The sequence below is a fragment of the Patiria miniata genome, unplaced genomic scaffold (assembly GCF_015706575.1).
Source record: "Patiria miniata isolate m_02_andy unplaced genomic scaffold, ASM1570657v1 HiC_scaffold_29, whole genome shotgun sequence".
In the NCBI taxonomy this organism is placed as follows: Eukaryota; Metazoa; Echinodermata; class Asteroidea; order Valvatida; family Asterinidae; genus Patiria; species Patiria miniata.
Window position 1 is genome coordinate 15087632 of NW_024037068.1, and position 26654 is coordinate 15114285.

A 26654-nucleotide genomic window follows, 5' to 3' on the forward strand; every position below is an offset into this window, starting at 1 on the left:
ACCCTTCTTTTAAAAAAGCTAAGCACTCTTCTTTTAAGATTTTGAGCGCTTTTGTTGCCTCAGACGAACATAATGCACAAATTACAAATGATAGACGATACCTTTAAACAAATCACTGCTTTTCCGAGGTGAAACTCGAAAATAGTACGGGGAGTGCATCTTTAAACAGTTCAGGCCAGAACGTTTTAGGTGTTCGTGGAACAAGAAAACTCTTCACGTCTTTCACCGTTATTTCCATATTATAGCCGATTGTCCCCAACAAATGAAATTTTACTTGGCAGATATTTTACCATCTATTAACGTCGCGTCAATCGTGGCCAGTTTTCGTTGGATTCCCAGAACGCAATGCAGTTAATCACGTGTCATGATGAGGAATTGAATATATAAAATTCAATTCAATGTGTGTGAGACAGGTATAACATTACAAAAAATCTTATTTAAATACACATTTGTAGTTTATTATGGGTTTTCTTGGCCAATTTCTCAAAAATACCTTTCAAATTCATCTTGATAGTGGCCGATTTGAAGCGAATTAACTCCTAACTGTCATTCCGTAGTTCGTATTAGTCTTCAGACGTCAGACCGGACATGTTCATGTTTAAAATGTTGTTCGTGTCATTCGGTTTAACTGATCATTAAATTAAGCAGTCTGTTTGGTTTAGTTGCATAAGAATCTTATTTTCGTTTTAATCTCCTTTGCCCTCTTTTTATTGTGTTCACATACATGTTTATTTTTTATGTGCTTAACCCCTTAAGGGCGGGTTATAATGGGGACATTCCTCCACACATAGAGCACTAGTGGCCTGCATGACTGCACAGCCTTTGTGTGGGAGCGGGACTGCACAAAAGCAGCAGCTGTGGAACTACCCACTAGCCACGTGCCACAGCATACCACAGCTGGCAACTGCATTCCAGTGAGGATTAGCGGCCGCGGCCATGACCGCTTCCCGTGCGCATGGGGTTTTAATTGTCACCTTTCGCTCTTTTAAATTCTAGTTTTGAATTGCGGTCTGGGTTTTCTTATATCTCTAAATTTCTCTCAATTAGCTTTATCTTAAACATGCTTCACTTCAGTAACATCTGCTTTTTTTATGCAACAAAAGGGATCAATATGGTTATTTTGTGGCTGCTGCTTTGTGGCCAAATCTTGCGGGAAACGGTTTTTTATGTATTGTCAAATTGGTACAAAGAAACTTAATCGATTTCTGACGAGCAAATTAATTACACGAAGCGGTTTCGAATATCTTTGCTTACATTTCACAAATGCTTGCTTAATGGCAAATTTGAATCCCCAAACTGACGCATCGTAAAGCTCCTGCGAATTTGAATGCATTATTTTGAAATCGAATCGTTCAAAAGTGCAGTCGCATGTATTTACATTTAAATTAGTCCGGCAGCCAAATGCCAATTTTTACCTGAACCTTGTTTTGGAGGATAAACAATATGTTTTGATAGATTCCTGTTCTGCAGACCATGGAGAATCAGAATTTGCATGATGACCTTCAATGAGGTTTGGGCATTTTGAGATAGAAGTGAAAATTTCCTTCAACTATTTTGCTTAGAAATCCATGAGTTGTTGAACTTTTTACAACTGTTGGTGGCGCTGTTAATTCTTTCTAATGTTTTTTTTATGAAAGTTGTTTTACCCTAAAACCCTATTAAATTGCACACATAAAAATGTAAAAGTAAATTAATTATTTTTTAGTGTCTTAAAAGTGTTAAAACATATTTATTTTGTGAGAAAAACCACATTTTTTACATTTAAAGTTGTGAAAGAGCACCAACCTGATCAGTCTGGTGCTATCTGGTACAGTGTGTGCCATGCAGTATTTTATGGGTCAGGGTACAAACACATGTAAACACTAGGACATGTGCTGATGTTGTGAGAATCACAAGTTTGTGAATGATGCTGTTGCTTTGGTGGGCAAATTTTGCCAAGTTGTTATGGTAAATATATGTGATAGTGGCCCAATTGTGATTTGATATGAGTAGTAGGATCGTGCCTGTCAGGTTGGAGACATAATTATTCTGCTCACAAAGGTGAATTGGAGCAGTTTTTATTTGACATTTCTGTGCTCATGTTGCTGTGGCCAGGCGGTGTGGCAATGGTGGCTGTGTAGGCAGTAGTGCCAGTGGAGTAGTGACAGGCGTATTCCAGTTTGTCTTTCTTATTGGCCAGAGCTTGGTAATAACAACATGCTGTGTTGCCATGATTACTGAATATATTTGTCAGACAAATTTAAAATAGTGCAGGTAATTCGGCCTGCCTTTGTATTTTTATTGTCAGTGGCTGTGTCTTGCTGCTTCAGTGCTTGTTATGACTTGTATTTTTCATACAACATTCTGGCAGACTGGATCAATCGTTAACAATATTTGTGTACCGCACCACTCAAGTTCAAGTAAAAAACCTTGTAAATATTTTCTTGAAAATCCCATAACAGGTACAGAAATAGGAACAAAGTTATTAGTATTAACAGATTATTCCCTGAATTTTGCTTGCACAAAACCGGTTCATCCTTGCTATTTTTTAAACCAGAAAACCACTTCTTCTTTTTTTAAAGAAAACACAAGTCTGAGGACAACTTAAATGCATGGTGGTGGCCAAACTCTATTCCATTGAACTTAACATGTAGAGGCGACATGTATGATTACGCCCGTTCCTAATACACACAAATTTATTTAGCGTGCATTATTTAAGACAATGATTATTGATTCTCTGTTTCGTTCAGGGCAATTTTAATAGGTCAGTTGGTCGGTCAAACATTCTTTGCGTTTTGAAGGACATTTCTGTGATAAGAGAAACATTACATTTAATGTTAAAAAAAAACCTTGGAGTGGTGAAGTAATATAAACAATCATGCTCACAAGGACAGATTTCTTTTTAAGTGTATTGCTGCACCAAAAAAAACATGCTTCTTGTCATATTGCACTCGGACTGAGAAACATTTCAATAAATACTTAAGACTGTAGTGAACATTCCACCCAATTACTTTATTAAAGCTAAATAGTTGCCCCCCCCCAACAATTAAACCATACAAAACCAGAATTTCAATACCTCATCGACCCATTTTAGTCCAATCATGCTTATTGGTCTTAAGAACTTAACAAGCAACATGGTTATGGCAATTCTTATATTTAACCTGATAGTTTTTGTCAGGTAACATTGGAGACAACTACCTATTATCCTTCCACAGCCACGCCCCCAATGTAGCTCTTACATCATTTCTCAGAAAGTCATACTTAACACCACATGTAATGGACTTGAAAATGTCAACATTATGAATTCGTACCTCAATTTTGTGAGTTTACAGTGTTGAAATCGATTTGAACCTGTTTATGCCCTAGCCACGCCCCTTAGCCACGCCCCTTAGCCACGCCCTAGGCCCCACTCTTACCACACCTCAATCAATTCATCAATTTTGAAAAGGCTATTATGCTTTATGCATCTTAACAGAAAAATCTTGGACATCTATATCAACATGTGTTAGTTTTTTTTTTTTTTTTTTTGAACTGTGCATATACCGTACGTATTGTATTGATAAAATATCAATAAAAACATAAATAATCGATATAAAAAATTGCCCTACCCTAAGAAGGCGTCATCATTCTAATTCTTCAAAAGTATGGCCCCCTTGACTAGAATATGCAGAAAAACAAAACATGGTTCACCCCCTGGCTGCCGGACTAAATGGCACAATCTTTTTAGTCACTGGACTGTGTCCCGGCCGCGAAATTTCTTTTCACAAACGGGATCTGACAATATCAAAAGAGGGCGCTCTCTCGGCGTTATGCATATTCATGATGTCCAGGGAAATTAGAGAATAAGTTATATAACATAGGAATAATAGTGTTTAAACCGCCGACGATTGGCAGCATTCGTAGGCTGGTTGGAAGAAGTCCTGACTTCATATCAGGTGATCCGAGTTCGAATCTCAATGAGCGTTTTTCACTTCTCATTTTACCTTTTAAATAACTAAAGTGAAGGAACATTTCTCACAAGACGTAAAGCCTATCTTGGGTTTGTGTTATGGAGAACAATCCATTAGATATGCATGTAATAGACCAATCAGAAGATGGAAAGCGGATGTCGCTTGGGAAAAAAAAAGATTTGCGTCCCGCCCCCCCAAAAAATATGGGGACCGGTAGCTAGCTTCAATTTAAAGCCAGTGATTGGATTACCTCTGCACGTTCATTATGATTGTTTATATTTGAATCGCTGCTTAGCTTTGTGCATGGACGGTTATTGAACACACGATTACCAAAAAAAACTCACTCTTGTCTTACCACAAAAAAAAATACGCAAAATCGTCAGTGTCTTCATGAAGGAAACTTTCAAGCATTGCAACTGCATGAGGTGTTAAATATTGAACACTAATTTCCCTTTCTTTATTTATATATGGCAGGGACACTTTCGAATTCAGCAAAAATCGAAGCTCACCATCACCTCGGAAACTGTGGCGCGGCATTTTGCAATAGGCAGATTTCGCGCAACCGTTACCGTTGTGATTTTGAATTCAAGAGGCAAAATGTTATGTGTTTTAGGGAAAAAGCCATGTGCATTGTATGAGGAGCTAGACCTTTCAACTCTTTGCCAAGCGAATATTGTCTGTTCTTTGCGACTTTCACTTTCTAGCAGCTCTGTGAAAGTTAACCCTTGGTTGGCCCCAGGCGCGGTTCGGGGGGGGGGGGGGGGTGGGGGGCTAGGCTTTAGCCCCAACCCCCACATTTTGTTTAGCCACTCCCCCAAAAAATGCAAACAAAAATGAAATAGCAGTAATGAGATTTTAAATGTTTTGATAATAACAACGAACATGTCCTGGAGCCATTCGTGAAAAGGAGGAGGCATTTTGTACACTATAGGTAATATAGTGTGCATGATTGCATGATTTTATCAGCGCTCCCGTGATGGAAAATATGGTACGAGCCCCTCCCCCCCCCCCCCCCCCCCCCACACACACACACACACCCACACGACTTGTGAAGCTCACGCACACGACGTGTGAAGCTCACGCACACGACGTGTGAAGCTCACGCACACGATTTTTCAAACGCACGCACACGACTTTCAGGGGCGTAGCACGGTCATTTTTATTGGGGGAGTCATTTTTTTTGAAAAAGGCACTTGCACATCTGTTGTGAAATGTAGACAGGTTTTTTCTCCGGACACTTGGCCTCCGTAAAATCTCACAAGGGCCAATATATGGTGCTTTTCAGGGCGATACATGTGCGAAAAAAGGCACCACTTATTTTTTTAATAGGGCACTTGTTCAGAAAAAAGGGCACTTCGTAAAAAAAGGGCACTCTTTTAAAATCATTGGGGGGGGGGGGGAGGGGGGGGTAAGCCCGTTGAAAAAAAAGCATTTGAATGGAAAAAGGCAGTCTTTAGAAAATATTTGGGGGGAGGGTAAATACCCCCTTACACCCCCCCCCCCCACGCGGGCTAAGCCTATAACTTTGCCTGTCCGTTTTATAACGCCATACGGAAGGCTCCGAGGCCGACAGTGTCCTTGGAAATATAGGGCACTCAGGGGACCAGGTCAGACAACGGGGTTCACAGACCTGAGTGATTGGTCTACCGTAAAAGGTTCCCTTTGCAACTTTCGAAGAGTTCATTCCAGGCGAAGTGCCTGTAAGTTTTATATCAAGTGAGGTCTGCCATTCATGAACTGGATGTTATAGAACTTTGACGGTGGCGACTACCTGAATTTGTCCTAGTAGTCGCCATTTTGAATCTGCTGAGCTTGCATAAGCCCAAAAGTTCCGACGCCAGCACAAACATGGTTTCTCTCTTAATGGAGAGTATTTGAACCACACTTGAGGGTTTGCAGTAATGAAGAACCCCAGTTTTTCACCACTGTGTTTCATGGTTTTAAATTGGACCCGAAAGTCCCTCTATTTTGTGGGTTCAATAAAGAAAAAAATTGTTTTCAAACCGAGGATTGACCTCATTACTACCTTTACGGGTGAACATGTTTGGAGAGAAAATTACACCCAAACCAATTTCGTTACTCCATCAAAAATTAGCACGCATCAATACAAGAGAGCAAATCAAGCTTTAACGTGATCTGCATGTGTCTTAAATTATTGCAAAAGTTCTGCCAGGGAGGTACACATGATAAGAGGGGAGGAAAGGTGTTGAACCTGTTGAAACATTTCCGAGACTTTTTAGCAGGGTCCTTGGAAATGTAGGGCACTCACGAAAGCCCTGAACCCCTGAAATAAACACAGTTCCGGACTGTTGAGGACAGCGTCGTGAGAAAAAATATAATTGTATCATGAAAAAAACCCAATTGTATCATAGACTGTGCGAAGCAGTGTTGCAATTTTCCATAACAATACTTGCACTTGCCACACAAAAGTCCTGCCATAACAAAAAAAGGGTGTTGAACCTGTTGAACACATTTTTTAGCAGGCCTGAAAGCCTTTGGAAAAGTGTCAAATAAACACAGTTCCGGACTGTTGAAAAAAATACAAAAAATTGTATCATAGATTGTGCGAAGCAGAGTTGCAATTTTCCATGACAATACCTGAACTTGCCACACAACTATGGAGTCTGCATTTCATTAAATCGTTCCCATATCACAATTTTTTTTAGACAGTTCTAGCCGTGGTTAAAATGACAAAAGCGTGTAATTGAATAAGATAATTGACTGCAGGCCGACCCGTTTGCCTAACACTCGTGATAAATACGTGTCTCCCGGATGGCTGATTCCATTCAATTGACCTAACTGCGATATTAATAAAAATTCAGCCTCACAAAGGAAGCTTTTCGATCAGCCTGACACCTCCAGCACCTCAAACAAAAATGCCGCCGGGCCTCAAAATGGTCTTTCAAAGTAGACTTTTCCCAATTAAGTATTACTTGTTGTTAAGGAAGGGAGCGGGTGAACTAAGTTTGGCGGTAAACTAAACATGACAATTTTCAAATCCACTTGGTGTCGCCTCATTGAAAAGAACATTCCATTTGTCACCTCATGAAATTATTATTACCATTGCATTCATAAATATACATTATCTGTATAATATCAAATCAGATCCGCGGGTGCATAAAGTAATCATTAGTAGCAGTTTTACAATGGAATTCAAGGGATATTCTTGTCTTACGTGAATTATTTCTTTTGGCTTCTACCGGAAAAAAACGAACAATTAAAAAAATCAGTTCATGCATGTGCCGAGGAAAGGAACGGAAGCGCATAAGAGCGAGAATAATTTTAAAAAAATCTAATTGTTATCTATAGACCCGGCGAGTTACTATATCACTGCGATGATATAATATCGATTGGATTTTTTTTTTGTATTGTCAATTGTCCTTCTACGCTTCCGTAGAAAGACAATAATTAAACTTGTGTCAGTTATTACACAGGCCATCCATGGACATTTATACACCAGACTATTTGGTATGGGCTCCGTGTGCGAACAAGAGAGGGCGCTTATTTACAGCCTTCGAGAGCCACGTGGACGGGACGCGATATTTTTATTCTTTTTTATCTTGAACAACTAATTTGGATACTTTGTGCGCTTTCCTATGGAGCATGGTATTATTACCAGGCTTAAACGGAGGCTAGTATTATTCAACCTGATACGGATTTTTGACTTTATTTCCCGTTTTTAACACAATCCTCCCAAAGCCTCGAAATAGAAAAGACAAAGAAAATTCCTGCTATAGAAATTGGTATCCGACTAAAAAATAACATTTCTAATATAAAACAAAAATTGTTGGAAAAAGGAGCAAAACCTGAAGCAGGCAGGATTCGAACGCGGACCCCCAATCACGAGCCAGCATGCCTATCCAGTAGGCAACGACCGTCACGGTGCTCGACCAAACCCTGCAATTCATAAAAAAGTATACTTTCACACATATAATACAGAGAGTTTACGCGTAGATAAAAGGTTTGTACGGCTATGCGGCGCCCTAAATAAACATTTCGCGGACGGGACACACCGAGTGTCTTCTATATAGCTATAGTATTTGAATAGAGCTCAATGGTGCAAACCACGCAATACTAATTTTATTCTCAATGGACACAAAGCCATAGCGTCTTTTCATGAGCGTCAGACGTCGTCGGCAATGGATTCGAATGCTAGTCTAATTACCAGACTATTCGATTGTCAATCCAAATGGTCGGCCCATCCCTCCCTATCTTACCGTTGAGGGGGTACTTGTGCACGGAGCCAAAGTACCCTTTGTGCCATTGACAAATTGAGACTCGCAAAGAAAGAAAAGACCTCCCACCATAACGTCACACAAGGGCAATATTTGTAGAATATGTCCTTGCAAATAATGGCTATTTGATGACATGCGAAATCTTGCAAACGTCTTGAATGTTATTACTAGAAAAGTATAGATTCTCTAAAGCAGCGGCGGCGATTTCTTGTCAACATGGGGGGTGCAGCTGTCTCAAGATTGAATGGGGGGGGGGGGGTTTACTTTTTAACAATAATGGGCGCTATTCAAAGATGGATGTACGTACTGCAATTTTCGTTGACAGGCGTTCACAATCAATATCTTACAGCTTTAGGGGAAGATGTAATAAATGAAATTCTAATAAATGATGTGCATTCGAGTTAAAACGTTGTAACGGATTTACAAAATTACCCCGGACTAATAATACCCACGGTGGTCACCCAGCGAGTGTGGTACGTCCTTTAGGCAACCGAGAACCGGTGGGGTTGGCCCGTGTGCACAGGGCTAATAAATATACCCTCAATCAAACTCCTGGGACCAGTGGCGGCGCCAACTCTTTTTTGTGTGTGGGTGGGTTGGGGGGGCGGGCAATTTGGGGGCAAGGATATTTTTTTTGGGGGGGGGGGAGACGGGCACTCAAAAATACGCCACTACAGCAACTTAAAAGTGTAGTCATGACACCACGAAGTAACACCCAAGTCCACTAAATGACAAATTTTGGTTTTACGATGTAACACTCACGTGTGCCCGCGCACATCGAATACTGCCGCGAACGATTTTTGTTTTCCCAAAGTAGCAACTCTCTCTCTGTTACAGAAATACTTTTTGGAATAAAAGAAAAATGTTTTTAAACGTTTGACAGGAATGCAATTAATCCCTGTTCTTGTAGGATTACAGACAATTTTAATAAGAAGCCTTCAAACTGGTGAAATAAAGACTAGTGTAACTTCGTGTAGACGAACATTACCGCGTGGGTGTACACGAGTGTTACTTCGTGAAAACGAACAGTAAGTCGAGCTCATTTTTTTTTAGGGGGGGGGATTTCCGGGATTGCCACACATGCTATCTATTTACGATTTTATCTTTTGTTTCTCCATGCTTGTGCTAAATTTATTTGGTTGGTTTTGATGTCTCTTAAGATAAGAAAGAAAGTGTTAAATTGGGGTATTTTGGACTTGATACAGGGGAAAGGTTCATTTTGGCCACTCTCAGTCCCCTGCTCTGGTCCTGTAACCCCCTCCCCACGAAAGCAGCGACCAAAAAAAATAATCAATAAATGAAACATATAACAAATTAAAACAAGTTTCAAACATAAACGATTATATTTGTTTGCAATCAACTCAATAGTAATTTGTCGGTGGGTAAGTTTAAGCAACGAAAACTTGTTCTGGTGTTTAATTTGCTGATCCCAATTGATGATTATAATTTGAAATTTAAGCGCTTGTGATGTTAAAAAGACAGTTTTTTCTAAAATTCAAGACACCATTTGAAATTTCTATTGTAGGCTATCGAACAGCTGTGTGGTTGTTCAGTTACAATCGCTATCTATTAAGTAGTTAAAGATTTATTCGTTTCAAAAATATCCAAGAATAAACTTCGTTTATCCAGTGCCACTTTTCTACATTATGTCAATTCAATCTGGAACTTTGCTTTTTTGTAATCACTGAAGCAATATCTTTATAAGTCTATCAAAATGTCAGAACGTCTGGTTTTTATGTACTTATAGATCATAAACATGACCAGTAAAACTTCCTTTGCCAATACATTATAATTAACAAAACATTCAATTTTAAACGATACAAATTATTCTAAACTACAAGTAACATAATTATGCTATTCAAAGATTAAATTAATTAAATTAAGAGGTCCATCTAACTCAATTGCAATTGGTGTTGGAGCCTTAACAATGAGGAGTCCGATTTTGAATTTAAAGTTCCTTTGTGAGTTGCAGCTCTGTGCAAACTCCCAAGTGATGCAGTTCGTTGGTTCCTTAGTTTTTCACAATGATGCCATTGGCGTGAATGAGTGCGGCGTATTGATCTTGGTCCATGTTTCTCTCATGTTAAAGCTGGACAGTTTATAAAACAAGCAAAAGTTAACTACTCAATGTAAAACTCGAAGGCATGGAGGTCCGTAAACGTTGATGCCACGTTGATGCAGAGTGGGATGTTTTCACCGTTCCTCCACCGTGTAGCCGGCCAGCCGTCAACAAAATGAAATTCAACCGTTAATTTTGGAAGTGATACTGGTTGCTGGTGTCCGTTTGGTAAGACTGTTTGATGATCATGGCCGATGAGATCGACTTAGGTATCGACAGTGAGAGCTTCAGGTTTGACGTGGCAAATGTTCTCACGCATCTCCGTGGTCGTCCACTGTGGGGTTGATTTACAGAAAAGCGGTCATCTTGCACATGTAAGAGAACAGGTTGTCGCATCCGATGTCATTCCATTCGCCATATTTACCATACCACATGTGAGTACATTTCTCACCGCCACCGTAGTTGTCGGGTTGGCCATCGCTCCATTCGGTGAAGTTGACGACCGACTTATCTGTCCAGATGAAGTTCCCTTCCTCTACCTCGTCAGTGAAGCCGATCCATAGGCCACCTTCTGCTGTCCCACGGGTCGACTTCCACACCGTGAAGAGCAGATTGTTCTCCTGTGCGTTAGCTATGGACGTCAGGTGACCCTGGCCGACATTGGTAAAGTCCTGGCAGTGGTTCTCAGCTTCAGAGAAGGTCTTGGCATTGCCGAACAAACGGTAACAGTAACCGTTGTAGAAAGTCCACATCGGTGGACACTTGGGGCACTCTGCTTGTTGACATACCGGGGCAAAACTAACCAACACGACGCACCACAAGACTCGCATGAACGCCATGTTGTGTACAAGTTGTCTTCATACACCGATGAGTGCCAACGTCACCAGCCAGATTGCAGTGGCAGAGAGAGGCTAAACGATAAGACGGCACCGCTTATAAAGCCTCGATTGATCCCACTTTGACACAATGCAAACCCGACATGTACTTCGCTTTGTTTGTTTGGTCCGGCATGTGCGCGCTCCAACTTGCATATTGAGCATTTCTTTAAGACTTAGGACCGCACCCATGCCCTGTGAACGTCCCAGTTGGTCAAGCGTGTCAGTATGTAGGAACGTTTGCTTAGCATGTCCATTAAAATGAATGCACACACATCGAATGCGTCTGTATACTTCCGTCTTTCTGCAATTCGTGACTTTTGAAGCTGCTACCATTGCTGCTCTATCACGTGTATTACGAGTGACTATGATCCGGCTGGGATTTTGGACACATTCAATGATTATTTGGATACTACAGTCGATGCCCTTTCTTCGTAAAGGGATGATTCACGGAAATAAAACTTAAGTTTGAGGCCAAGGACGTTGATAATCTAGGGAAGACTGCTCAATTTGAGTTTTGTGGTCATTGTAATGATAACGTCCACGCCTTCTCAAAAATACTCCTCTACGTCCTTTCCAGTTTGCTCATATTAATATGAAATGTGATACTGCATATTGGAGGACCGAATTGTAACATTTTAACTTTGAAAAAAAATGGTGTTTTCATAACTCACGGCACGACTAATTGATGTTGTTTATACCCCAGACACCGCATACAAAAACAAACGCAAATGGAATGCACATGCAGGCACCAGACTGTTCCTCATTTGCATACGTGTTCGAAAATCTGGCACGTGCAAATGATTCAATACAAGGGTGAGAAAGCAGGTATTGGTGGGCGCGTACTGCTCGACACCCTGAGGACGAGGTTGGGGGAATAATTTTCTAAAGTTTTAAAGAGGGTGAACGTGCTTCTGAAGTATATATAAACTACAAACTAATGCTAAATGTGAAAATATAAACTTTACAAAGTTCTACATATTTGGGTACATGTTCCAACTGTGGCCTTTATTTACGGAGGTAGTCCAGTAAATGGGCCGCATTTATGGGGCTATATGGTAGTCTAACCATGCCAAACTGTTTTTCATGCATCTGAACCAGTAGTTCGAACATTGTGGACTTTCAATACTGTGTATGAGAGTCTTGAAACTGAAGGTACTGAAAACATGTGTGGCCCTTGCTGTAATTTTGGGCCGAGTTTAGATAGAGGCCGTCGGCAACAACAAAGTATCTCAGTTTTGCTGGTTTAATTCTGTGGGACGAAGACGAAACAATGTTGGTGAGTCTACGTCAAAAATCAGTATCTCAAGTAAATAAGTTAAAAGTAAAATAATAGAAATGAAACAAATAGAATATTTAAAATAGGTCTAATAATGCAAATACCGACGAAAGAATCATTTTCTCAGTGGTCAAAGAAGCAAGTAACTTAAGAAGGAATAATTAAATAATCGGAAACAGGGAATAGTCTGACGTTAATACTCTTACTGTTACTCCCAAATAAAGTCAAATAAATACATCTATAATCAACGAAGTAATCATCAGAGCGGCGAACAAGAATGAGTAATACAATGTATGATAGTTTATAGCGCTAAGCAAATGATAATCATACAAAATAAAGTGAATTTACAGCAAAAGATTATTACCTGTGGGACGAAGATGAAACAATGTTGGTGAGTCTACGTCAAAAATCAGTATGAAGGAAGCGCGCGAAACCTAGCATAGAGGGCGCTCTCCGATTTAAATAATATATGCAGGTAGATAAAGAAATTGTCACGTAATCAGGTAAGTAAAGAAAAGATGACATCACCGGGTTGGGTAAAGCTAAAAAAAATAGACGGGGGTTCGGAAAATAAACATACATTTTCATGCAAAACAAGAAAATAGACTGACATCTGAAACAACCGGTTTAGCAACTCTTCAGCACTGCATCAATCAGCTTTCAGCTGAATGTGCCAAAAGAAATATCCAGGATGTCCAGTTATGTAGGTCACTATTTCTACGCATTTCTCCATAGTCAGGCCCCAGACTAATAAAAAAGACAGAACCACAAATACTCACAAAAGAGATTTATTCGCATGGTGCATCTTTCCACCATTCAAACCTTCAAATCTCACAAGTGGGTTAACTTAAGGTTAAACTTCTGACGTATGTAGCCTTCGCACGTTGTAATCCACACTTAATCCCGATAGCAGGATCAAGGCTTATTTTAATGACATCTTTGACAAAGCACAACGCACAACTCTGTACCCGCAATTGTAAAACAATCAATTAGTCCTGCCGAGCGTCAACAAAAAGTGCCAAGTGGCACACGCATATACAAGATATTATATGTATACAAGATAATACGGTTTCAGTGGTAGTACAGAGAATACAGGATTCATAACCTCAAAAAAACTTGATAAAGAAAAGAATGACGGCATTAGTAGTACTAAAAACAGACGATCCACCCGTTATGTCATTCAGAAACACAATGTTCACCCTGTCTAGCAGCAAGGAACAGGTGAATTCATCAATGGCAGACGACGGGAACCGCAACCATCTAGCGGCCGATTTTAAAGAGTTCGGAGATCAGACCACCTTTCACGGTCTGCGTTATGTCACCAACAACACATACCACGGGGTTCGCAGGTCGGTGAAATGAATAATTATAACAATTGTATAACAGCAGCAAATCTTTTATTTTTGTTCATGTTCGACACGGAAAAGCAGTGACTTTTTTGGATGAAACAAGAGATAGACCAGTTGTAGAAGTTTATGGTAATGTTGATGAGGTTCAAGCCGGCTTTTCGAGCTAAAACAAATACATTGCAGGTTCAAAACAAGCTGCAAAGTGTCTGTTATTTAAAAAAAAATAACTGAAACTAGGGACAAGACGTAGAGAGTGAAATGTATTCAATAGATTGAGTTCTCAATACACATCTGTTGTTTAAATGAGTTCCCGCTTCAGTGATTGTTTGTTTTTTTGGGGGGGGGTTTAAAAATTATTTTAATACAACAGAGTAGTTTTTACCTTATAATTGTCTGAAATTAACTCTTTAGAAATGCTCATTGACTGAAACCGCCTTTAGGTATTTTACGTAAGCCCTAAGTTTGGCTTGGAAATTATACTGTTTTGGGAGTACGTTCGGCATAGTAATATTGTACACATTACAATTTTGATTGATTAATCTCTTTTTTTATCTTCATTTTAAATTTGGACGAGATTCCCATTCCCAATAGAACTGATTAGAAGTATTAGCCCGATTTTCAGATGCATTCAGCTCATGACCATACATAATTTATCTAATCAAATCTGATATTTCGGTACTCAAATCGACGGGTGTTTTGTTTAAGTGTGTAATTGTAATACAGGACAGTGGTCGTTATGGATTAGTTGAAAAACAAGAAAAGCAAATATAAGAACTGTTACACCTGTCTTACTAGAGCATATATTTACACAGAGACTCTGGGTATAATTGATTGATGAATTGTTGAACCGAAAAGATACAACAAACGCATTTTATATTCCAGACTGATATGGTTGGCAGTGGTCCTCGGTATGACAACTTGGCTGATCATCAACGTCATTCGAGCCTTCCTCCTGATGTACCAGTATCCAGAGACCAGCTCCATCTCCGTCAACTACGTACCCAACGTCACCTTCCCTGCCGTCACGATATGCAATATCAACCAGTTCCGTAGAGACGCATTGGAACCACACGCTCTCCAGTTACTCAATCAGGTCATAGACCACTTTCATAGGGCGCCCTCACTGAAGGCAGTTTTTTTTTAAATAGAGAGAGTAACAAGTGTCTCCCCATGATTATCAAAGGGGAACAAAGACTTGCCCTTGCTGTCCTACGCGAGCTCGTTGGCTCCCCTCTTAGCTGGCACAGAAAAGTGTACATGTAAACAATAGTTGACGTCATTATGTCATAAACAAATCCCAATGCTTAATAATATTTTTCTTTCGTTTTAGAGGGATTGTAGAAAGAAAGAGTCTAAGATCTGAACAGGTCTGTGAACGTGTAATTTTGAGAAAATTGGATTGAAATTGGACCAGAATTACCTCTCTCTGTTTTGAAATGGCTAGAGAGATTTTTTTTTTCACATGGAGACCGGCTTCAAGAAATCAATTGGGGTCGATCATCTTTAGAAGGACAATTCATTTAAAAGTATTTGACGTAAACCCCATTCTCCTCCCCACAAAACGGCTAGGAAGTGAGAGAGCGTAAATCTAGCTTAAATTTGATGTCTCGAACCTCTGAAAGTTGTGACTATTTGTTCTGTTATTGATACGGAGGTATTTATCATTCGTTTGTCATGGACTCTTTCGACCCGTCTGCACACTCAGGTCTTTAATCGTTTGGAGGCACGGGGCAACATTAGCGTGGACCTTACAGACGCCAAGCTGTTTCCCTCCACAGACCAAGGCAACGTGACCAACGGCTTTGTGCGGGCGGCTCACCGCATCGAAGACATGCTGTTGAAATGCCAGTGGGGTACAGAGTCCTGCTCGCATCTGAACTTCACGCGGCGTCTCACGGACTACGGTGTCTGTCACACGTTTAACGATGAGCCAGCTGGCGAGCGAGGGGTGTTGACGGTGCGGAACCCGGGCAGCAGGAACGGCTTGTACATGAGGTTGAACATCCAGCAGGATCTGTACACGTTCGGAGAGAGCACGGCGGCTGGAATGAAGGTACAACATGCACTGTGTATCATATCAGATAAACCATATGCATAAGGCGGAGTTACATGGAGGTTGTTTTGTACCGCTTGAGTAGGCATGAGCAAATCGTTTGTGCATTCTGCATCTAATTTCACACACAAAAAACAATAAATAACACCAACTGAATTATGTTTTACTCTTCTGTCAGGTGTTACTGCACCCCCAGGGTGAGTTTCCCATCATCAAGGAGTTTGCTTTCTCCATCACGCCTGGTTTCGAGAATTCAGTGGCTGTTCGTCAGCAGACGGTACGTTCAGTGCATCATAAAAGGCACAAATAAAGATGGAGCACAGAAATGTGCCCCGAACAGAACATATAATTTCTGCAAAGTTTCTGCCATGCAAACAATTCTGCTTAACAGTGACATGAAATAGAGCCTACGAAAACCATGTATATTAACTGCTAAACTGTCGGGGTGGAAAAATAGGTTAAACTCACCAAGACAAGGTTTTCTTAGATTTTTCTTTAATTAACAAACAAAATGTTCCACAGGCAATATCCAAATATTTTCGTAACTGTAAATTCAACTTTGTTGTAAATTTAGCCTAGTTGTACATGGATGAGACTCATGTTGATCAGAGCTTGTTTGATATTGTCAATCTTTAGGTAACAAGCTTGAAGGAACCATACAAGTCGAATTGCACAGAAGGCTTCTTGAAAGAGTTTCCCTTTAAGTACTCCGTTCCTGCGTGTCAGCTTGAGTGCAGGGCTCGTTACGTCATCGAAAAATGCGGCTGTCGAGACGTCAGATGGCCAGGTAAAGACTTGAAAGAGAGGCCCTTTAGACCTTTTCATGCTGCCACCATTTCAGTTTTGCGCCTGTATCCAATCAGTGGCGCACTCAAGGGGGGGGGGCTCAGGGGGCTTTAGCCCCCCCCCCCCCCAGGTTGTCTTTTTTCCTTACTTTTTTAGACGTCCCACTATGTTGTGTTTTTTTGTTTTTGGGTGTGTTTTCCACCCCTCATTAAACATTTGCACAATAAATTGGATTGAAGTAAAATGCTTCCGTTTTCAAGTTACATTCGTTTCTCACTGCACTTCCCGTAACACCAGAAGTAAAGGTGAAATTGCTTTGTATCTGGTAATGAAAATGTTACCGAGGCAATATGTTCAACAACATACACACACACACACCCACGTGTGTTCACAGTCGATCGTGGACGTCCTATTGTCCCTCTTTTGTTTGTACTAAACTTTTTAGGAAGACTCCCATAGGTTTTGTACACGACCACAATCGTGGACGTATACTGGGAATCGTGGACGATATTGTTCTCTTTTGTTCTCTAGTATTTTTCGTCCACGGTTTGAAAAGATTAGCAACACGTACATGTTCGTTTTATATACGCTATATGGACATTCCTTTGTTTTCCCGTAGTTAAGAAAACTCGGTACATAACTTTTCGTTAACTGTGAAAACTCTTTCAACCCAATTGCTTTTGTATGATTCCCTTTAGTGTTTCTCTTCATTTTGCCACGGACAAACCTAACCCCCAAAATGCCTCTAAACCCGTTTCCAGAGAAGGCGAAACGTTATGTGGACACGGCTTAGTCCACATAACGTCAACACAACTTGCATTATGTGGACATCTTTTGTTCACAAGTCCACATAGTGAATGTAAGACAAACTCATATTTGTATTTACCTAAAATCTTTGGTCTCTCTTTTGTTTGTACTTCCATAAGACCTCCCATACGTTTTGTACACGATCGTCAATTGTAGACATTGAGAAATTGGGGACCCTATTGTCCCCTATTGTTTAACCTCCCCTATTGAAACAAAATCACGCACACAGGATTTTCATCATCATCGATCTTTTGTTTATAGTCAAACTTGTTTTGCAACAGCTACTATTAGTTTTGTACACGTTTTCTAATCGAGGTCGTCCTCGATTTGACACCTGTCCTCAATTACTCGTTCATGCTTCATGTGTGTGTCCTGGATGTACACCATAAATACAGACACAAAATCTGGCACTCCATGTAACGTCATGATAAAATCACACTTTTGTCCATCTTTGGACAAGGCCTTACTTTCATATCATGTTTCATCTTCATCTTATCATCCGTTTTGAGAAAAAAAATGAGATTATTTTGATTTTGAAGTTTCCGTTGGATATTTGAATTCACCTTCGTTTGACCTTCTGGTAACCCCGGAAGTTCTTGGTCTTGTGCTTGCCGAACAACAAATGTGTATCAAGGATGGTCTATCATACCACAAGGAGTGAACATGATTGCTCATTTTGTTCACGAGTTATAAATAAATATATATGGTAATTTCATTTTTAATGAACATCGCTAGAAATTGTATACAGGTGACGTCATCACGACGTCACAGTAATAGGCACACCTTAAGTTTAGAGTTGGTTTCTGTTCAAAGTTGCAAGTTTATACTATTTACCGATTAGAAAAGAAGATGTGGATAATTATTGTATGGAAAAAAATAACAAGAGAGAATATGAACTATTTAAACATATTTTCTCAATGACGATTATTGCCCACATATTACTAGGTGAAAACAAAGTGTGCCATTTTGCAAACATCTGTCTTAACTTTAAACCCATATATTTAACTAATACTCATCACATTATGTACAGGTTCTGCAGAAAAATGCACCATAGAGAAGCTGGTAACATGCGCGTACGTCTACGAAGGTAAGACGCGAATACGGGCGATTCCCAATAGTGCGCCTCCAAGAGTTTACAACGCGTTGGCCAATCACAATGCGCGAAATCAGTCGACCTTTTCCAAACGCGCATTGGGTCGACAGATTTTGCGCATTGTGATTGGCCAACGCGTTGCAAACTCTTGGAGGCGCACTATTGGGAATCGCCCGTATTGTAGCACGAGCCATTAACAATGAAGTGCGCCACCACGTGCGAGTCTCACAAATGCACCTGCCAATTTTCCTAAGGCCGTATTTCTCACCGAATGAGGGCACTGCAACGCCCCAATGTATCTGCCGCGGTCATATCGGGAAAAAAAATATCTTCGAATATTGCTGTGCAGCAGTGCAGACCATTTTGGAATACCGAACTCGCTAATTGGTATCAGAAGTGTAGTTTGTAGTGAAACAGTGGTTTCAGTTGAATCAAATGGGAATGATTTACCTACCAAAGCATTTGCCTAACTCATGTATAATTATTGTATCTATCGCACAGATGAATTTCTATCACGCGGCGAACGGTGCCACTGTCCCATGGCCTGCAAGACAACGACATACGACAGCAAGGTGTCGCTTGCCTTCTGGCCAGCTAAATATCTCTTGAAACAGCTTCGAAGAGATTCCAACATGTCTGAGGATTTCATCAGGTACACTCTAAAATGTCCCTGGTCCAATGGACCCTCAATCGGAGTTTTGCTTGGCCTGATATACTTTTCAGGGTCAACATTGACACTTTTTGGGGTCGAAATGACAATTCTCTGAATCATTGTCTCTGTCCGGAAACCACGGTCAAGCTGTATCAAAGTATTATTTTCAACCCAAAAAGAAGCTGAATCCAAGTCAAATCTGATATGGGACTTTTTGTAATGTAGGATCATACTAATAGTCTGGTTCCCTGACCAGACCATTGCCTGGATTAGCTTAATACATAGTAGGCCAGGTAGCCGGAACATTTATAATAATATTATTGTATTATTAATATAATGTATTCAAAATTTATCTCATAGGTTTTATGCAGTTACGTACTAGGCCACGCCCAGTGACACGACTTTGTTATGCAAATGACGCACTCGACATATTTTAATTGACGTCAATAAAGTAACATTCGCGTTGACAGCTTTATACGACTAAGTTCCTACAAAATCAAAAGCACGTTAATGAAAATTTAGGCTGCCGTTTAACGTCAATTGTCGCACAAGCAAAATTCGATATGGGGACGTGTATTTATTTTATAAAGTATAGTATTTTATGATAGTTCAACTTGAAAAATATGTTTTTTGGTATTTTTAGGGAGAACTTCTTGGATGTGTACATATATTTTGAAGAAATAATGTACATGGACATCGAGCAACAAATGGCTTACACTTTCCAAAACGTCCAAAGTGAGTCGAGCACATAGTAATTTTGCATAAATTCCTGACTATGTTGAATTTATATGGTCAGGCATCATGTATCTTCCCCCTTTTTTGGGTGGTCTGTAGGTTTTCCTTTTCTTTTGCGAAGTGCAAAAAAACCAAATAGCAGATAATGACGTCATCCTACTAACAAATCAGTACAGAAAGAATAAGAAGTAGTCCTCTAAGGATCAAAGGAAAATAAACAAACATAGCGAGCCAAAAGCTACTCTTTTATTTAAAATTTAGGTAGGTTAATTAGGCATATGTGCAATTGTTTAATCGTAAACAGTCCAAATGATGGACCTTTTTTTCTAATTAATTCAGCCACGGTGAAGCCAGGCGCGATTAAGGACTGTGATTTTGCCCCAAATTTGGAGGACAGGCACCTCCAAGCACACAGTATTTGTTTTCCACTAGTGCGAAAATGAGTCTGCCTAATTTGCAGCCAAACCCATAACAGTGTGCGTATTAGTAAAAAGGTTCATTGTGTCCACCGTGCGAACATATCGGGAATGCCACCACTGACCGACGATTGATGATCTTTCTGCAGGTGATATAGGCGGATACCTGGGACTATTATGCGGTATGAGTCTGATTACGCTGGTGGAATGGGCGGATTTTATCATCATTACCATCTACAAGAGGTGTCACGGACTGATGGCAAAAAGGGAACCAGTCTAAAAGTAGTTCAGGCGCAAAGGCTATTAGACCAATCCGGGCACGCTGCACTTCTATCACGGATGCCCCCTTCAATGGCCAAACCTCGTGCTAACTATAGCTCCGATAATCATTCACTGGGGCGTTGCTTTGTACAATAGCATGCACAATGGTTTCTCCATTGAAGGGGGCCTCGCGAGTTTACAGTGATCACGTGCCCGGATTAATAGAGGACACCATAGTCCACGTCTTCGTAAATTCATGATGACAATACACGTAGCCGTAGCTGGCGAAGCCCGTTCGGACTCCGCCTACAAATACATGTAAACAAAAAGTGAAAATATGGGCAGTGACTTGTAACTTACCTATACGTTCTTTGGATGCATTTTGTAACAGGGGAAGGGTGGTTATCTTCTCGAGTGTTTGCTCTTTATGTTTTCTGTTGCCTTCCATGCTGCCTAATGCCTTCAGTGAACATATTTCACTTCAAGGCTGTTTTCATTTCGAAACTCGTTTTAATTGTTGTGTCTTCAGATAAATTAATTTATGTATATTTAATGTAATTTATGCATTGATTTATTAAGTTTTCTTTAATTCCGAGTTAAACTGGAGACTGAACGATTTAGAGTGAAAAACAATCTAAATTTAGATTGAAATACTCTGAAAAAGAATCATTGCAGTAGAAACTCGAGTGAAAACTTGATATTTTAGTGGGAGTCGATTTTGAAGGGAACGATTTTCACTCTTTGAAATAAAAAAGTTACGTCCTTAGCAACTCGAGAACCTTTTGTTGAAAAGAACCGTTTAATTAATAACCGTTCATAAATACCAAAAACGGTTTACCAGTTTCTTTTTGTCCGAGCCCGTCACGTGGCCGGATTTAAAGGAATAATAAAGACGTGGTTGGCTGGTCTAATTAAACTCTTTTCCAGTGTCACGTGAAATTTGGACTCCCGTGAATCCTGTGACTTATACCGTTTTATTGGCTGAACGTTCATAATCTTCACATACGCATGCGCAATACTATCGGTGAGTCAGAATTTCATATTCCTTAATTCACAATGTTAATATACACCAGCACAGCTGCGTTGTGCGCCACATCGCGACGTAGGCTCGACGCCCACGCTAATCTTTGTGTAAAGAGTTGTTTACGAAACTCCCGAGTTGGACATAACATAATATAGCTAGTGGGTTGTTACGAGAAAAAAAATGAGGTAAATTTGTTTGACCTGTTTTGACTTTTGAACCGAAACGTTTAAATTATTTTAACAAAATGTATTTATGTATGGGAATAAATATGTACTTGGTCGGCATTAAACACTACGTTTAAGACCGGTTGGAGTCTGGATGCTGAAATTAATTCTGCTCGGGTAATTATCAGCATCAGGACTCCAAACGGTCTTAAACAGAGTGTCTAAAATCGGCCAAGCACATTTTATTCCTTATTAATAACTACCGTTTATTTCAATATGGGGAGATAGCTGAACTGCAAACAAACTTGGAGTTTAAGACAAGATAAGTTTGCATTGACACCATGTGAATAAATCTCTTTTGTGAGTATGTGTGGTTCTGAAAAGAACCGGAGGAACTCAATGTTTTGAAAATTTTGCTCTGCCCGTCGTCAGGAGAATGAAGGATGACTGAGGGATGCTGGATGATCACTGGAGCGTGTCAGTACACAGTGAGGGGGCAAAGGGGAAGGAGCTAAGGGTATAGGTGACCCATAGGCGAGAACTGATCCTAAGTTGTCCTAGGGTATAGGAGACCCATCAGACTTGGAGTTGAGGATGGGGCGCCAGATGTTGCTGATGCAGAAACAGATGTCTATGGGAACAGTGTTATGCTTGATGATCTCTATGGCTTCTCTGATGCGTTGGGGGTACCATCGGTCGATGCTATCACGTATTGTGATGAACACGTTTTGTGATGAACAAAATACGATACAGCCAGAAGCAGTCTAAATTTTAAAACAAATTTTACAGTAATGAAACATTTCTTTTGAAACTGTGAAGGTCATCTGATATAAAATATAATTCGTCTTCTCTCACTCTGGTATGATACCTTCTTAATCATAAATAAGTATGTATAGCGTATACTGATGAAAAGTAAGAATGTAAATTGTTATTGCACTGTATATGTATCTAAATAAATACGCTTATATCCAAATGTTCGAGATTATAATGTACATCTATTTTGTTTCTCGCTTATAATTATTCATAACATGGTTGTTACATTGTGCCAGCCCCCAGTCCCCCACCGATTGACGCCCATGACGGAGGCGTGCCCGCCGGCAAATTTTCTTTTCCTAAACTACATCCAGATACAGTGGAGCGCCGCTATAACGAACATCTCGGGATCCACCGAAACTGTTCGTTATAGCGACCGTTCGCTACTGATGACTGACTGAAACGTGACTTTAGGCGTCACCACCCTTTGCAACCAGAGTTTTGTAAATGTTATGAATTCATCTTTGATCAGGGCAAGCCGGTAGCCTAGTTGATAGAGTGCCGTTCTCAGATCATCAATCTCGGGGTTGGTGGTTCGAGCCCGAGGTTGTTACCCACGACTTTTTTTCGTCACAACAAAGGGGGTTGGTTACTGATGACGACACGTGACTTTTGACGTCACCACCTTTTCCAACCAGAGCTTTATATAAATATATATATTAGAAATATCCTATTTGGTGAGTGCAATCCGGTAGCTTAGTCGATAGAGTGCGGTTCTCAGATCATCAATCTGGGATTTTCGTCTAAACGAAAGGGGTGAGGAATTGATGGCGACACGTGACTTTAAACGTCACCACCCTTTGCACGGGATGTTTGTACATATTATAAATCACGCACGAGTCACCACCGCAGCTTTATGTATATTATAAATTCCCTGTTTGGTTTGTGACTTTTGACGTCACCACCCTTTGCAACTACAGCTTTATATCTATTATAATTCCCCTGTTTGGTAAGTGCGAGCCGGTGGCTTAGTCGATAGAGTGCGGTTGTCAGATCATCAATCTCGGGGTTGGTGGTTCGAGCCCGACCTTGTCACCCACGACTTTTTTTTCGTCAGAGCGGATGTGGGGTTGGGTAAGGATGACGACACGTGATCTATGACGTCACCACCCTTTGCAACCGTTTTATATATATTATATATAATATATATGCACAGTTTTATATATATTATAAATTCCCTATTTGGTAGGTGCGAGCCGGTAGCTTAGTCGATAGAGTGCGGTTCTCAGATCATCAATCTCGGGATTGGTGGTTCGAGCCGGAGCTTGACACCCACGACATTTTGTTTTTCGTAAGAGCGGAGGGTGTTTTGTACTGATGACGACACGTGACTTTCGACGTCACCAACCTTTCTAATCGCAGCTTTATATCTATTATAAATTCTCTATTTGGTAAGTGTAAGCCGGTAGCTTAGTCGATAGAGTGCGGTTCTCAGATCATCAATCTCGGGGTTGGTGGTTCGAGCCCAAGCTTGTCACCCACGACTTTTTTTTTCGTCAGAGCGGAGGGGGGGGGGGTTGGGTAAGGATGTCGACACGTGACTTTTGACGTCACCACCCTTTGCAACCGTTTTTTATGTATTATATATAATATATATGCACAGTTTTATATATATATAATAAATTTCCTATTTGGTAAGTGCGAGCCGGTAGCTTAGTTGATAGAGTGCGGTTCTCAGATCATCAATCTCGTGGTTGGTGGTTCGAGCCCGAGCTTGTTACCCACGACTTTTTTTTTTCGTCAGAGCGGATGGGGGGATGGTAAGGATGACGACACGTGGCGTTTGACGTCACCACCCTTTGCAACCGTTTTATATATATTATATATATATATATGCACAGTTTTATATATATTTTAAATTCCCTATTTGGTAAGTGCGAGCCGGTAGCTTAGTTTTAAAGTGCGGTTGTCAGATCATCAATCTCGGTTTTGGTGGTTTGAGCACGAGCTTGTCACCCGCGACATTTTGTTTTTCGTAAGAGCGGAGGGTGTTTTTTAATGATGACGACACGTGACTTTTGACGTCACCAACCTTTCCAATCGCAGCTTTATATCTATTATAAATTCCCTATTTGGTAAGTGCGAGCCGGTAGCTTAGTTGATAGATTGCTGTTCTCAGATCATCAATCTCGGGGTTGGTGGTTCGAGCCCGAGCTTGTCACCCGCGACTTTTTTTTTCCGTCAAAGCGGAGAGGGGGGGGGGGGGGTTGGGTAAGGATGACGACACGTGACTTTTGACGTCACCACCCTTTGCAACCGTTTTATATTTATTATATATAATATATATGCACAGTTGTATATATATAATAAATTTCCTATTTGGTAAGTGCGAGCCGGTGGCTTAGTCGATAGAGTGCGGTTCTCAGATCATCAATCTCGGGGTTGGTGGTTCGAGCCTGAGCTAGTCACCCTCGACATTTTTTTCCGTAAGAGAGGAGGGTGTTTTGTACTGATGACGACACGTGACTTTTGACGTCACCACCCTTTGCAATCGCAGCTTTATATCTATTATAAATTCTCTGTTTGGTAAGTGCAAGCCGGTAGCTTAGTCGATAGAGTGCGGTTCTCAGATCATCAATCTCGGGGTTGGTGGTTCGAGCCCAAGGTTTTTACCCACGACATTTTTTTCGTCGGCACGAACGGGGTGGGTGGATTAATGACGACATGTGACTTTTGACGTCACCACACTTTGCAACCACAGCTTTATATCTATTATAAATTCCTTATTTGGTAGGTGCGAGCCGGTAGCTTAGTCGATAGAGTGCGGTTGTCAGATCATCAATCTCGGGATTGGTGGTTCGAGCCGGAGCTTGACACCCACGACATTTTGTTTTTCGTAAGAGCGGAGGGGGGGGGGTTGGGTAAGGATGTCGACACGTGACTTTTGACGTCACCACCCTTTGCAACCGTTTTATATGTATTATATATAATATATATGCACAGTTTTATATATATAATAAATTTCCTATTTGGTAAGTGCGAGCCGGTCGCTTAGTCGATAGAGTGCGGTTGTCAGATCATCAATCTCGGGGTTGGTGGTTCGTGCCTGAGCTAGTTACCCACGACATTTTTTTTTCGTAAGAGCGGAGGGTGTTTTGTACTGATGACAACACGTGACTTTTGACGTCACCACCCTTTGTAATCGCAGCTTTGTATCTATTATAAATTCTCTGTTTGGTAAGTGCAAGGCGGTAGCTTAGTCGATAGAGTGCGGTCCTCAGATCATCAATCTCGGGATTGGTGGTTTTAGCCCAAGGTTGTAACCCACGACATTTTTTTCGTCAGCACGAACGGGGTGGGTGGATCAATGACGACATGTGTCTTTTGACGTCACCACACTTTGCAACCACAACTTTATATCTATTATAATTTCCCTGTTTGGTAAGTGCGAGCCGGTAGATTAGTTGATAGAGTGCGGTTCTCAGATCATCAATCTCGGGGTTGGTGGTTCGAGCACGAGCTTGTCACCCGCGACTTTTTTTTCCGTCAAAGCGGAGAGGGGGGGGGGGGTAAGGATGACGACACGTGACTTTTGACGTCACCACCCTTTGCAACCGTTTTATAGTTATTATATATAATATATATGCACAGTTTTATATATATAATAAATTTCCTATTTGGTAAGTGTGAGCCGGTGGCTTAGTCGATAGAGTGCGGTTCTCAGATCATCAATCTCGGTTTTGGTGGTTTGAGCACGAGCTTGTCACCCACGACATTTTGTTTTTCGTAAGAGCGGAGGGTGTTTTGTAATGATGACGACACGTGACTTTTGACGTCACCAACCTTTCCAATCGCAGCTTTATATCTATTATAAATTCTCTGTTTGGTAAGTGCAAGCCGGTAGCTTAGTCGATAGAGTGCTGTTCTCAGATCATTAATCTCGGGGTTGGTGGTTCGAGCCCAAGGTTGTTACCCACGACATTTTTTTTTCGTCAGCACGAACAGGGTGGGTGGATTAATGACGACATGTGACTTTTGATGTCACCACACTTTGCAACCACAGCTTTATATCTATTATAATTTCTCTCTTTGGTAAGTGAGAACCGGTAGCTTAGTTGATAGAGTGCGGTTGTCAGATCATCAATCTCGGGGTTGGTGGTTCGAGCCCGACCTTGTCAACCACG

The 26654-nt window shown here is 40.7% G+C and overlaps 2 protein-coding genes across 3 annotated transcripts; one reads left to right on the plus strand and one right to left on the minus strand.

Annotated features, from left to right (window-relative positions):
• Positions 1-9131: 9131 nt before the first annotated feature.
• LOC119735954 (alpha-N-acetylgalactosamine-specific lectin-like) lies at positions 9132-11195 on the minus strand. The gene has a single exon (XM_038209930.1). It carries the CDS (start codon positions 11060-11062, stop codon positions 10571-10573), a length of 492 nt encoding a protein of 163 aa, XP_038065858.1. The 5' UTR covers positions 11063-11195; the 3' UTR covers positions 9132-10570.
• A 2262-nt stretch (positions 11196-13457) lies between these two features.
• Positions 13458-21445, plus strand: LOC119736255 (acid-sensing ion channel 1C-like). 2 transcript variants are annotated; one of them, XM_038210298.1, is made up of 9 exons: positions 13458-13726; positions 14609-14819; positions 15432-15779; positions 15958-16056; positions 16416-16566; positions 18403-18459; positions 18967-19117; positions 19761-19852; positions 20418-21445. In XM_038210298.1, exons 1-9 carry the CDS (start codon positions 13509-13511, stop codon positions 20546-20548), a joined length of 1458 nt encoding a protein of 485 aa, XP_038066226.1. In that variant the 5' UTR covers positions 13458-13508; the 3' UTR covers positions 20549-21445. The 2 variants fall into 2 exon arrangements, with proteins under 2 accessions (XP_038066226.1, XP_038066227.1); XM_038210299.1 differs by lacking the exon at positions 19761-19852 and having other exon boundaries at positions 20418-20502.
• Positions 21446-26654: the final 5209 nt, after the last annotated feature.

Bases quoted from the DNA above. Each gene is read 5' to 3' on its own strand.
- LOC119735954 (XM_038209930.1), bottom strand. From the start codon at position 11,062: ATGGCGTTCATGCGAGTCTTGTGGTGCGTCGTGTTGGTTAGTTTTGCC.
- LOC119736255 (XM_038210298.1), top strand. From the start codon at position 13,509: ATGACGGCATTAGTAGTACTAAAAACAGACGATCCACCCGTTATGTCA. The intron at 14,820-15,431 runs GTCATAGACCAC...CTGCACACTCAG, and splicing joins CTCTCCAGTTACTCAATCAG to GTCTTTAATCGTTTGGAGGC. The intron at 16,057-16,415 runs GTACGTTCAGTG...GTCAATCTTTAG, and splicing joins TGGCTGTTCGTCAGCAGACG to GTAACAAGCTTGAAGGAACC.